General features: G+C 44.7%; 1 protein-coding gene and 1 pseudogene across 1 annotated transcript in view; one reads left to right on the top strand and one right to left on the bottom strand.

Annotated features, from left to right (window-relative positions):
* Positions 1-13,587, bottom strand: part of LOC127585186 (fibrillin-1-like) — a 302,894-nt gene that overhangs the window by 145,754 nt on the left and 143,553 nt on the right. The window contains exon 19 of the mRNA XM_052042412.1: positions 1,409-1,534. Within this exon, the coding sequence (XP_051898372.1) occupies positions 1,409-1,534 (126 nt within the window). The remainder of the gene's footprint in view (positions 1-1,408; positions 1,535-13,587) is intronic.
* Positions 5,477-5,567, top strand: LOC127585360 (uncharacterized; annotated as a pseudogene).

Genomic DNA, 13,587 nt, shown 5'->3' with positions numbered 1-13,587 from the left:
TTTAGTTTTTGTATGCAGATATGTTGACAGATTTATTTTCTGAGAAGTTGAACAATGTGCCATTTCTGACCTTATGATGGAAAGAAGGTCATTGATAATGCAGCTAAAGATGGGCAGCTAAGGATGATGTCTAGGGAAGCTACTCTTACCTCTCCTCTAGAATTCAGCTCTTTGAGTCAAAGCTGTAATAAGTTCTGGGGTGAACCATAAACTCACCGATAACCTGCTACAAACCTAGAACCAAGCCATTGGTAAGAAAAGGGAAAGTAGAATCTGACAGCAGGTTATTAGTGAATATGCTCTGCTCGTTAGCCACATCTTCCATCACTTTAGTGATGCTTGAGAGCCGATTGACTGGGCAGTAATTAAGACGATTGGATTTGTCTTTTTTTGTGGACAGGAAATAACTGGGTGTTTCCCACATTGTCAGGTTGATGCTAGTATTGTGACTACCCTGGAATGTCTTGGCTAAAGGCATAGTTAGTGCTAGAGCATGAATTCAGTCCTACAACAGAGATGTTGTACGATGTCATTTGCTGTTTCTATTGTTGAACAATTTTATCTCACATGGAGTGAACTTAATTGGCTGAAGATTGGTTTTTGTGATGATAGGGACCACAGGATGAAGCCAAGATGTATTTATATACAACCAAGTGGCTTAGTTAACCATTTCAAAAGGAAGTTGAGAGTACTATGTATACGTAGTTTTGATCGCCTTATTTAATGAAAGACACAGCATTAGTTCAGAGAAGATTCGCTAGGATGATCCCAGGTTTGGAGGAATTGTCTTATAAGGATAGATTGAATAGGATGTGTCTGTACTCTGGAATTTAGAAGAAAGAGAGATAATTCAAACATATAAGATTCTTAGGGGGTTGACAGGGTACATGCTTGAAGAATAATTCTCCTCATGGAAGAGTCTAAGACCAGATGGCACAGCCTCAAAATAAAGGGTTGCCTATATGAGACTTAAATGAGAAAGAAGGACATGTGTTCTTTAGAATTCCTTGCTCCAGAAAGCTGTGGAGGCCGAATCATTGAATGTATTTAGAGCTGAGATAGAATTTTAATCAGTATGAGAATCAAGACTTCTGAGCAGAGGATAGGAAAGTAGACTTGATCAGCCATGATTTTATTTGATGACAGGGCAAGCTGGAGGAGTCACATGCCTATTCCTGTTCCTATTTCTTATGGTCTTATGATATATCCTTTACCTCAGTTAAATTAGTTAAACTTAGTTACACTGGAGATATAAAAGTCTTAGCTTCCATCTTCTGATTTTTTCTGCAGCATGGCTTTCACAATAAGACATTCACTGCAAACCTGTTGAGTACTGATCTCTGAAAATGGTATAAAAACGAAGACAGGAAGCACTGCAAGGACACTTGCTGAGATTAAAACACCTTACCTTCACATGTTTCAGATTCAGGTTTAAACACATATCCTTTTGGACAGGAACAAGTATAACTTCCAGGTGTGTTTCTGCAGAGACCATTGTCACATAATAATCTGTTAACGAAACACTCATCAATATCTGCAAAAGAAAATTAAAGAAAGATTATTTAACGTGTATCAAAGGGAAAATTCCATTTTATTTTATTATTGAAAACATAACAAAAGATTATTTGCTAGTGTTTTCTTGCTTCATAATTGGAGTGCTAATTCACCCAGTGCTGTATGGTTCACCCAGCCCATGGCAGTGCAACAGGATTGTGCTTCCAAATATTGATTCAGTGTGGATCATTATTAATAATTATTGAACTTTGCAAAGCAATACATCAGCCCTCAATGCCTTAAATAGCACCTCTCTATATTAAAGTTGTTGTGGCTATAATGGCAGAGGCAAGAGATGGAAAGAGGGTGTGCCACCTTTTTTTTTACTGGTCCTGACCTTCAAATCCTTGTGGATGAGGTGAAGAGCTGTGGGACTTGGAGACAGTCCAAGGCTACAGTCAGGAGAAATTAGCAGGTAATGATCTCAGAACTTTCAGTATATAATGAGACACCATGCAATATGGAGAAGTGCTGCAAAAATACCATTACCTTGCAACATATTTAAATTTGAGAATTCTGACACATCAAGCTGTACTACTACCTTCAGCTGCAACACTCATATCCCTTAAGAGAGGAACTCACGCACACTAGGACTGGCAGCCAACCACACAGAAATCAGGCAAGGCAATCATGTCATTGTATGACCTTCAATGTCTTCCCTTTGTCATCCAGGCTGATACTGCAGGCATCTAGTGCCTGGCCCTGCAAACAAAAGGAGAGCTCTTCTGGGCTCAAAGCCTAACTATGCTGGAGGAGTTCTCCTGAGAGACACTGGGTCTTCACAGCTCCAGGCAGCAGGCACAACCAAAGAAGCCCTGAATCTTCCTGGTATACAAGTATCTCTTCCTTCCCAATTGAAATGACTGTTCTGTCTACACATATATGCATATATTACACCTGTCACTTACATTACAGGTCCATGAATCCAGAATGACCAGATTACGCCTTAATATCTACAGGCCTCTGGAGGCATGCGAACCACACATTATCTGCTCAGCAACACGAGGAGGTGGAGGCAGTGAAGAAGGACAATGATCTTAAGAAGGAAAAGGACACTTTACAATTGTACCTGACACTGCTAAGTATCATCTCAGGTACTGACATTGTGGAAGCAGAATGGATTGGAACAGAGGGTCATGATGAACATTTGGAGAGAAATGGTTCTAACAGACTATAGTCAGCTCAGAGGTGAAGAAAAGCTAGGGTGCCAGTTCTCCAGCATTGTCCCATGCAGTACAAATGAAGACAATGGTAAGAAAGCATATGGAAGCAAGATGCATTAAGTAAATCTCAATCCATTGTTGGCTTGCCTGACAGATTTCAAGAAAAGGCAAGAAACATGCAGGAGTTCATCTTCAACCTCATGCAATTGTTCATGATGAGCCAGGAACACAACGAGTCCACTCAGGAAGTGGCAGTACTTCTAAGTCAGTAGGTACAATACTTCCAAATGGCAGTTGCTGATGAAAAAGGTTTCTGGTTTTGTGGAGATGCAGGCAGAGACCTGTGAGGTTTGTGAGCTATTAAAAGAAGTAGGTATATTTCTGAAAGATCAGAGAATTGAGGGCTATAGTGAACTGGTAAGGTCAAGGAGATAAGATCTGGGATAGATCAGTGATTAATTATACTGAATAGCAAGGCAGGCTTGAAGGGCCAAGTGCCTACTCCTGCTCCTAGTGTTTTTATCTTCTTATATTCTACCTGAAACTGCCAACTGCCGGTCAAAAGCAAACTGTTGTGACAAAACAAAGAATCGCTACCCAGGATCAATTATAACCTGAGAAGCAACTGTTGCTCTCCAGGGAACAAACTGATCTTTGCTGGAGAACATAAGTGGGAGTGGACCATTCAGCCCATTGTAGCTGATTCACCATACAGGGAGGATGTTCCCAATGGCTAGAGAATACATAACTGAGGTTTAGAACCAAAATCTGGAGAACTTTCTTCACCCAGAGGATGGTGAGCCTGTGAAGTTCTCTATTGCAGAAGACAGCTGAGGTCATCATTAAATATACTCAAGAAGGAAGCAGATACGACACAATGCTTAAGGCATCAGGGGATAGGGAGGGAAAGTGGAAACAGGATAATGAAGTGGATGATCAGCCATGATTGTGTTAAAAATTGGAGCAAGTTGAAATGCTGAATGGCTACTCCTGTTCCTATTTTCTATCTTAATTAAGGGCAGTTACAAAGATATTAAGGCAGAAGTAGACAAGGAAAGAAGATTAAAAGTTTAAAATGCTAGATAAGCGCCAACAGAGATTTAAGGAGATATTTTATAATTCTTAGCAAAGATAAGAGAAATGGAGACTCTAAACAATCCACCCATGGCTAATAAAGAAAGTAAAGGATGGTACCAAACTGAAAGAAAGGTATATAATGTTACAGGTTGATGATAGGCCAGAGATTGTGAGAAGTCTAGAAACAATAAAGGATGACTAAACCATATAAAGAGGCAGGGAAAACAAACACAATAAGACAGTAAGCTAGCAAAAAATATAAAAACATATTACAAGAACTTCTACAAGTATTTAACAATAAAAGGAATAGCTAAGATAATATTGATCCCTTGGAGGATGAGACTGGAGAATAATTAATAATAAAGAAATGGCAGAGGCTTTGAATTTTTTTGTGTTTTCATAGTGGGGCACAAACTAATGGGACTAAAGGCTGATTGGATCTGATGACCTACATCCAACAATCTTAAAAGAAGTAGCTGCAGAGATGGTGGATAGGTTTTTTGAGATCTCCTAAAGTTCCCAAATTTCTGGAAAAGTCTGAGATGATTAGAAAACCCCAAACGTAATGCCCCTATTCAAAAAAGGAGACAGAAAACAGGAAATGACAGGCCAGTTAATCTGATATCTGTGACTGGGAAATTGCTGGAATCCACAATTAAGGAAGTATTAGCAGGACATACTGTACATGGAAAATCATAACAAAATCAAGTAGATTCAATATGACTCTAAAAGGGAAATCATATTTGACAAATTTATCACAGTTCGCTGAGTCTGTAATGAGCAGTATAGACAAAGGGGAAGCAGTGGATGTATCTGAATATTCAGAAGGCATTTGATGGAATACCCCATGAATGATTACCAAAAAAGGCTCATGCCACTGGGGATAATGTATTAGTATATAGAGGACAGGCCAACTGAAGGAAACAGTCAGGATAAATGAATCATTTTCAGGATGGCAAACTGTACCAGTGTAATCAGTGTCAGGTCTTCAACTTCTTTCAATCTACATTAATAAACATTGGATAAAAGCACATAATGTATTGCAGCAAGACTTGCTGATAATTCAGTAAGTAGGAAAACAAGTTGTGAGGAAGACACAAAGAGTCTTCAAAGATAAATAAATAGATTAAATGGTTGGGCAGAAATCAGGCAGAGAAGTATAATGTGGGGAATGTGTGTTTATCCACTTTGGAAGGAAGAATAAAATAATAGAAAACTGTTTAAGTGTGCTGCACAGAAGTACCTGGGTGCCCTTGCTTGCAAAACACAGAGAGGAGGCATGCAGGTAGATGTAATTCAGAAAGAAAATGGACTCTTGGCCTTCATTGCAAAAGGGGATGGAGTATAAAAATACAAAAGTTTTGCTACAACAGCACAAGGCATTGGTAGGAACAAATGCAAATTGCATTCCAATTTGGTCTTCCTATTTGAGGAGGGATATACTTACACTTGAGGCAGTTCAGAAAAAGTTGTTCACAGGGGTGAAGTGATTGTCTTATGAGGAAAGACAATGAACATTGGCAGTAGTCAAAAGCCAAGAAAGGAGGACTTAGCTCATGAGCCCTTAGACTGTGCCATCTCTGATATGCGGTATACAGAGATACAAGTGTAAGAATATTCAGGAACTCGCATGAATCATTCAGGCAAGCTCCTGAATAGTTGTCAATAACAATAAGGATTTTTACCCTTCTCAGCCTTTTGGCTAAGATCAAGTGTAGTATCTGTGGGGACTAATCTGTGGACACTGATATTGAAGAAGGAAGAGAACTCTTTGCGATCAAGTGGCTGCCCGATGAGAGCTTAACCTGCTGACGTAGGGGTGGATCCCAATGCTGATTGGGAAACAAATCTAACACCTCTTTCCAGTAACTATAACCAACCAGCTCCATCAGGATGGCTGCAGCGACGAGCCACTCGGGAGGAGGACATGGGATGTGAAACACTGTCAGGGTGGCAGTGAATGATCTCAGCAAGGGGAACCCCTTCACCAGGGACCTCTTCATCAAGAAGGTCCTGCTGGAGTGCTGCAAGTTCAAGGTGAAGGACACCTACTGCCTCCAAGACTTCCCAGGTAATGGGTACTTGACGTTATTTTCAAGTACCCGGTGGGATGGCAGAAGATAACACAGAACTTTCAGGAGAAGGGGAACAAGGCTCCGCTGTCACTGTTGAAGGTGCAGCCACTCTTCACCCTTCCCACCCAGAAGGAGCATGAGGTAACTGTGCACATGTTCAACCCACATGTGCCCGTTGTGGACGTCCTTACCTTCCTGGCTCACTACATTGAGGGAGCAGGAAGCTACATGGACGCCAAGGACCTGTTTGGGATGTGGACCAGCAAATGCCAGGTGAAGGTCAAGCTAAGGGTGGATGCCAATGGAGCCATCATCCACTCTCCCACAGCGTTTGCCATCAGAGGAACCGTGTGTGCATCGTGTACGCAGGACAACCCAGACTATGTCGGAACTGCAACAAACATGGACATATGGTGACCCAATGCAGTGCAGTCATCTGCAAGAACTGCAGGCAGGAAGGCCACCAGACCAAAGACTAGAGAGGAAGCAAAAGTTGCAACCTATGTAGGGAGGCAGGCCATCTCTACAAGGCCTGCTCAAAACGTGCGAGAACCTATGCTCAGGTAATAAGAGCAGGAGCTGACTCCAACAGCTCCCAGAGGAATGCTGGCACACTCCCGACCAGTGCAGAGGCCCCGGCAGAGACTGAGAACAGGACTGAGAATAGGACTGAGAAAAGGCCATCCACCTTAAGGTCTAGCCCCCAGGCCCTCCCCAAGAGAAGTTAATGGAAGAAGGGATGGCAGAGGGACAAGAAGGGGAATGGCAGGTGGTAAAGTCTCAAAAGACACCACTCAAGAGACAATGGGCTTCTTACAGTAAAAGCAATGGGAAGAAAAGTGCCATGCAACAGACAGATGCCAGCTATCTCTCCTTGTCAGAGGATGAATATGGAAAACCGACGACGTAGACAGAGGAAGCATCAAAACGAAGGGGACAAAGAGGAGGGGAGCCTGCAGACAAACACGGGTGAGGGAAAAGTTCAGCCTGCTGCCCGCAGGAGGCCATCGGCCCCCAGCTCCAAGGGACTGGGAACAGCACAGTGTTCAACACACCCTAGCTCCAGAAGACAACGAGCAGCACAGTGGCCGACACACCCCAGCTCCAAGAGATGGAGGTTGCAGAACAATCAGAGACAGAGATCAAAACAGGAACACAGAATGATCTCCTCCCAGTTACACCACCAGCATCGCCACACCCTGGGGAAGACTATTCCCAGTAGCTAAGCCCAAAAACAGTGAGGCAGTTCACCAAGGCTGTTGGCATGAGGGCCCAGGCTTATTGACAATGGATTGTATTTGTGAGCAATAAACTACAAAATACCTATGGAGATAAAACTGGTATCTCTAAATGTGCGCAGTGTGAAGAGCACCGTGCAATGTGTTAATGCCTTGCAATACCTTGCCAAGGCCAAGGCGGATGTGACTTTTCTGCAAGTTTGGGCTGCCACACTTCCACAACTCTCGGAGGTGGTTGCGATGGTGATCCCACGGGTTGTCTGTGTGGTCAGGCGGCAATGATTATCGCACTTCCAGCCTGTGGATTCTGCTGTGGGGAGGCAACTTCTCAAACACCACAGTCAAAGAGGTAGTTGGTGGGTGTCTCCTTGTAGCAGATGTAATGTACCGTAACACTCCTCTCCGGTCAATTAACGTGTACACCTCACCCGTGTGGAGCGAGTGGCTGTTTGTTGTCCACCGCTACTGGCGACATCCACGCCGGTCGTTCTGGCCGGTGACTTCAACTGCATCATTGATGCAGCTGGACGATCTGGCAGCGCTGACAGCAGACTGGACAGCACCTCCAGACTCCTGATGAAAATGGTTAAAGATGCCAAGTTGTGCAACGCCTTCAGCATCCTGCGGGCAGAACAGAGCTGCAACCCATCTGGTCGAGGTCGGACGGCTCAGCCCAGTCCCGGATAGACTTGCTCTTTGTGTTGGAGCCAGTCACGGTCAGATCCACTGACGTCACGCAGGTGTTCTTCTCTGACCACTGTCTTCTTTGTGCTTCCTGTCACCTACAGTAGGGCCAGAAGGCAGGCAGGGGAATGTGGAAGTTGAACATCAAGCTGCTGACCCCAGAGAGCATTAAGGAACTAAAGAGAGATTACACAGGTTGGAGGACCATGAAGCCCCTCTTTGACTCCCCTGGAAAGTGACAAAGGAGAACATCAAGAAGTTCTTCATCCACAAAGCTGTTCAGAAAGCAAGACAGAGTCAGAAGGAATTGTGCCAACTCCAGTCAGACTTGCAGCAACTTCTTCTGCAGTCAAGAGGGGTGGATGTGAGGGAGGAGCTCCAAGAGATGATGAGCCGGCAACCCTGCTCTTTGCCTCTGAATCCTCCAAGATTATCCTCTGATCCAGAGTCCGCTCCTTGGAGCAGGATGAGATGTACTCACGTTTCTTCTTCCTAAAGGTTCACAGGGAGAGGTCTGTGATCCACGGCCTTAAGGAAGAGGATAGTTCAGTAACATCCTCACAGATGGACAGATCATGGATCTGCATATCCTTCTATGCCCGTCAGTATGACAAAAAGGCCACAGACAACGTGGCCTCCCAGAACTTCCTGTCCTCTATCACGGAGCTCTTAGATGACAGCAAGCAGGAGAGTCAGGACCAACCAATGATCCTGGAGGAGCTGACTGGCTCCATCCATTCCTTTGATCCGAATAAACTCCCAGAAGCAACAGTTTACCAGCTGATTTGTACTCGGCTCTGTGGGACTGAATGGGCCCGGACCTGCTGGAAATATACAACGCTATGCTTCTGGCTGACAGCATGTCAGAATCCATGAGGAAGGGCATCATTACCCTCATTTACAAGCAGAAGGGTGAGAAGGATGACATCAGGAATTGGAGACCCATCTCACTGTTGAATGTAGATTATAAGATCCTGTCCAAAACCATTGCCAACAGGATCAAGTCTGCTCTGTGACAGGTGATCCACCCGGACTAAACCTGTGCTGTACCTGGCAGGTAGATCTTTGACAGTCTTGTGCTGCTCAGGGATACCATCGCCTACATGCAGGACAGAGGAGTGGATAGCTGCTTGGTCAGCCTGGACCAGGAGAAGGCCTTCAACAGAATATCACACATATACTTGATGGACGTACTCTCAAAATGGACTTTGGGGAGGGATTCAGGAATTAGATCCAACTGCTCTACGCAGGTATCCTTAGTGCAGTCCAAATCAATGGGTGGGAAACAGACAGCTTTCCCATCAAGTCTGGAGTCAGGCAGGGTTGCCCTCTCTCCCGTCTTGTTTGCGTGTTAGAACACAGAACAGTACAGCACAGGAACAAGCCCTTCAGCCCACAATATTGTGCCAAACTAATTAAATTAGTAATGAAATGCCCAACTAAACTAATCCCTTCTGCCTACTTAATGTCCTTCCATTTCTCACACATTCATGTGCGTACCTAAGAGCCTCTTGAATGTCCCTATTGAACATGCCTCCACCACCGCCCCTTGCAGTGCATTCCAGGCACCCACCACTCTCTGTGTGTAAAAAAAAACTTGCCCTGCAAATCTCCTTTGAACTTACCCCCTCTCACCTTAAATGAATGCCCTCTGGTGTTAGTCATTTCAACCTTGGGAAAAAGATACTGACTATCTACTCTATCTATGCCTCTCATAATCTTATAAACCTCTAGCAGATCCCCTTGCAGCCTCTGCCACTCCAGAGAAAACAACCAAAGTTTATCCAACGTCTCCTTTATAGCACATGCCCTCTAATCCAGGTAGCATCCTGGTAAACCTCTTCTGCACCCTCTCCAAAGCCTCCACATCCTTCCTATAATGGGGCAACCAGAACTGAATGCAATACTCTAGATGCAGCCTAACCAGAGTTTTATAAAGCTGTAGCATAACTTCTTGACTCTTGAACTCAATTCCATGACTAATAAAGGCAAGCATGCCATATGCCTTCTTTACCACCCTATCAGCCTGTGTAGCCACTTTCAGGGAGCTATGGACTTGGACCCCAAGATCCCTCTGCTCATCAACACTGTTAAGGGTCTTGCCATTAACAGTGCACTGTCTCTTTACATTTGATCTCCCAAGGTGCAACACTTCACATTTGGCCAGTTTAAACTCCATCTGCCATTTCTCTGCCCATATCTGCAACTGAACTATATCCCGCTGTATCCTTTGCCAGTCTTCTATACTATCCACACCACCACCAATCTTTGTATCATCTGCAAACTTACTAACCCACCCATCCATGTTTTCATCCAGATCATATATATGTATCACAAACAGCAAAGGTCCCCACAGAACACCACTAGTCACAGACCTCCAGCCAGAATAAGTCCCATCGACCACTACTCTCTGTCTTCTATGGGCAAGCCAATTCTGAATCCCGATAGCCAATTCACCATGGATCCTATGCATCTTAATCTTCTGGATGAGCCTCCCATGGACGCCTTACTAAAATCCATGCAGACAACATCCACAGCTCTACCTTCATCAATAACCTTCGTCACCTCCTTGAAAAACTCGATCAAGTTAGTAAGATAGGACTTGCCCCGCACAAAGCCATGCTGTCTGTCCCTAATTAGGCCATGGTTTTCCAAATGCTCATAAATCCTACCCCTAAGAATCCTCTCCAGTAACTTCCCTACCAATGACGTGGACTACTCACCGGTCTATAGTTTTCAGAATTATCCCTGTTTCCCTTCTTGAATAATGGAACAACATTAGCTACTTGCCAGTCCTCCAGGACTTCGCCTGTGGCTAGACAGGACACGAAGATATTGGTCAAGGCACCAGCAATTTCATCTCTTGTCTCTCTCAATAACCTGGGGTATATTCCCATCAGGCCTGGGAACTTATCCACCTTAATGTTCTTTAGGAGATGCAACACTGCCTCCCTCTTTATCTCCAAATGCCCTAGCAAATTAGCATGCTCCTCACTGATCTCCTTATCCTCCACATCCTTCTCCTTGGCAAATACTGACGCAAAGTCCTCATTTAGGACCTCTCCAACATCTTCTGCCTCCAAGCACATGTTCCCTCCTTTATCCTTGAGTGGTGTTACATAGAACCCTTTGCCAAATCCATCAAGAAGGACGAGAGCATAAGAGGGGTGACGCTGCCAGGCATTGGGGGAAGCCAGGTGAAAACCTCCCTGTACATGGATGATGTTATTGTCTTCTGCTCAGATCTGAGGTCAGTTCACAGATTGATCAGCATCTGTGACCAGTTTGAGTTGGCATCAAGGGCCAGAGTTAACTGAGTGAAGAGCGAGGCCATGCTCTTTGGCAACTGACCCAATCAATCCAACATCTCCTTCACCATCAGGTCTGACTAACCTGAAGGTGCTTGGGATCTGGTTTGGAGGGGCCGAGGCATGTAACAAGAATTGGCTGGTGTGGAATGGGAAGGTTAAACAGAAATTGGGACTGTGGAAATGGAGCTTCCTCTCAATACTGAGAAGAACTTGGTCATCAGGTATGAGGTGCTCTCGGGGCTGCTGTACTTGGTACTGGTGTGGCCCATCCCTTGCTCCCCTGGCTCGGAAATTATCCGTGCCGTCTTCTGGTTCATCTGGGGTTCCAGGATAGAATGAGTCCGACAGGCCACAATGCACAAGTCCCTGGATAACGGGGGCAAAAGTGTACCAATGTCGCCCTCATCCTGATGATCATGAAGATGGATGGTTGCGAAGGATGGGCCTGGTCTCATTGGCACGCAACATTCCAGTCAGCTGGGCATTGCCACACTGCCTGTCCTTCGTGGAAAAGTTCTTCCAGACCAACACCTTTGACCACAAGTCCATCAGGCAATGGTCAGCACGGAACGTCCTACAAATACTGCAGGACAAAGACTCGATGGATACTGTGGGGTGGTTCCCTGAGAAGACTGCCAGACCATCTGGCAGAGTGCCTCATCGCCAGAGCTCACCAACAAACACCAAGACCTCACTTGGCTGGTGGTAAGAGAGGCCCTCCCAGTCAGATCCTTCCTGCACGGTTGGAATATCACACACAACGCGCGCTGGCCCCAGGGTAACTGCGTTGGAGATGAGACGGTCACCGACCTCTTTGCAGGCTGTGGTTTTGTGAAGAGGGTATGGAGAAAGACGCAAGGGCTCTTGTCACGGTTTGTTCTGAGCAGCTGTGTAACAGAGTACTCTCTGATCTACGGGCTGTTCCCAGGAACACACAGAGAGACAGACATCAACTGCTGCTGGAAGATCATCAACTCGGTGAAAGACACCCCTTGCTCTGCCTGAAACATCTTGGTCTCCCAGCACAGTGAGATGCCTATAAGGGAATGCTGCAGACTGGCACCTTCCAGGATGCAGGAGTACGTGCTGAGGGGCGCACTGAAGCAGTGCAGCTAATGCAAGGGCTTGGTGGGGAAGGACCACAAATTCAGTGGACGTGGAGGGGCTGGGTTGGGAAGCCCCTTAAATACTGTAAAGATTGTATTGGTGTATCACCCCAAGGATTCACATGAGTGGCAATGGTGCCATGGGTTTTAAAAAATAAGTTAACACTTATTGCTGAGTGCATTGTCCATGAGTTTTGCACCCTTTATTCTTGTATTTTTTTATTATTATTATGGATAAAGTTTATTTTGAAATTAAAAAGAGGATTTTTCCCCTCAAGGTCAACCACAACTTGTAAGCTCAGAGAGTGGTAGCTTTGAGATTCATTAGGGGCTCTGGGTTTTGAAGTGCAACTTGGAGCAGCATTCTAATATTTTGGGAAAGCTTGCAATGCTAGCAAACCTATGTGCCTGCTCAGCCTCATTTTCTCTGCTGAAAGGAAGATAATGGAAGTTCATTTACCTTGAGTTAGGTGTGAAATGGCATAGATCACCCAGTGCTCCCTGGAGTGATCAGAGGGTGAGAAATTAAGGGTGATAGAGAGCTCTGGCTGTTGTGGCACGTGTGCACGGCTGTGGCTGACTCTGCAACCATCTCTATCATGACTAACTTAAAAAACCTTAGCCTCCAAAGATAGTGCTCCTTGGAGGGGTCGAGAGCATGGGATACAGTTCATTCTGAGATCTGATCTTTAGACATAAACCTGCCATCTTTCCTCCCTTGGGCCTTGTGCATGTCTGTGCTGCCTTTAATGCCTATATTGCAGTTCCAGCTCATGCCATATAACCAGTGGGACCGGTACAGATACAATGTCTCTATGGTCACTAAGCACAGGGTTTAGAACCAGCAGTCAGCCTCAGGAGTGTCCTACTGTAGACCTGCAGAGGTTTGAACAAATACATGAGTGCCCTTTTAATTCGCTTTTCTGCACAGAAAACAGAGCTAAACAGACGTGTTTTTACATATCTCTGATTACTAGAATTGGTTAAAAAGTTAAAATTGATTTGTAATTTAGAATATTTAGAAGAAAAAAAATTACAAAACACATTAAGCTACTATTCATTAATTAAGGCATAAAGAACTATGAAATAAAGAAAATTAAACAAAAATAGTTAAATGAAATTAGATAAGTGTTTAAATGAAGGTCATCAAACCTATTCAAACTAATGAAGTCATGCCAGGTGCACCAGCTGTGGCTGCCATAAAATTGAGGAGCCAGTTAAGGTGTATCTGACTCACAATCGAGTCTGAGGTGGAGCAAGAGATCATGTGTGCTAGCTTCTGACTTCCCATGCATTTCACACTTCTGCACCGCAGTACAGCAGCACGAAAGCCCAAAACATGCTGATGTGTGCACTGCAGCCAGCTAGCAGTCCTCAGC

The sequence above is a fragment of the Pristis pectinata genome, chromosome 32 (genome assembly GCF_009764475.1).
Source record: "Pristis pectinata isolate sPriPec2 chromosome 32, sPriPec2.1.pri, whole genome shotgun sequence".
NCBI lineage: Eukaryota > Metazoa > Chordata > Chondrichthyes > Rhinopristiformes > Pristidae > Pristis > Pristis pectinata.
Note: the sequence above shows the minus strand (reverse complement) of the source record. Positions and strands in the feature narration are given on the sequence as shown.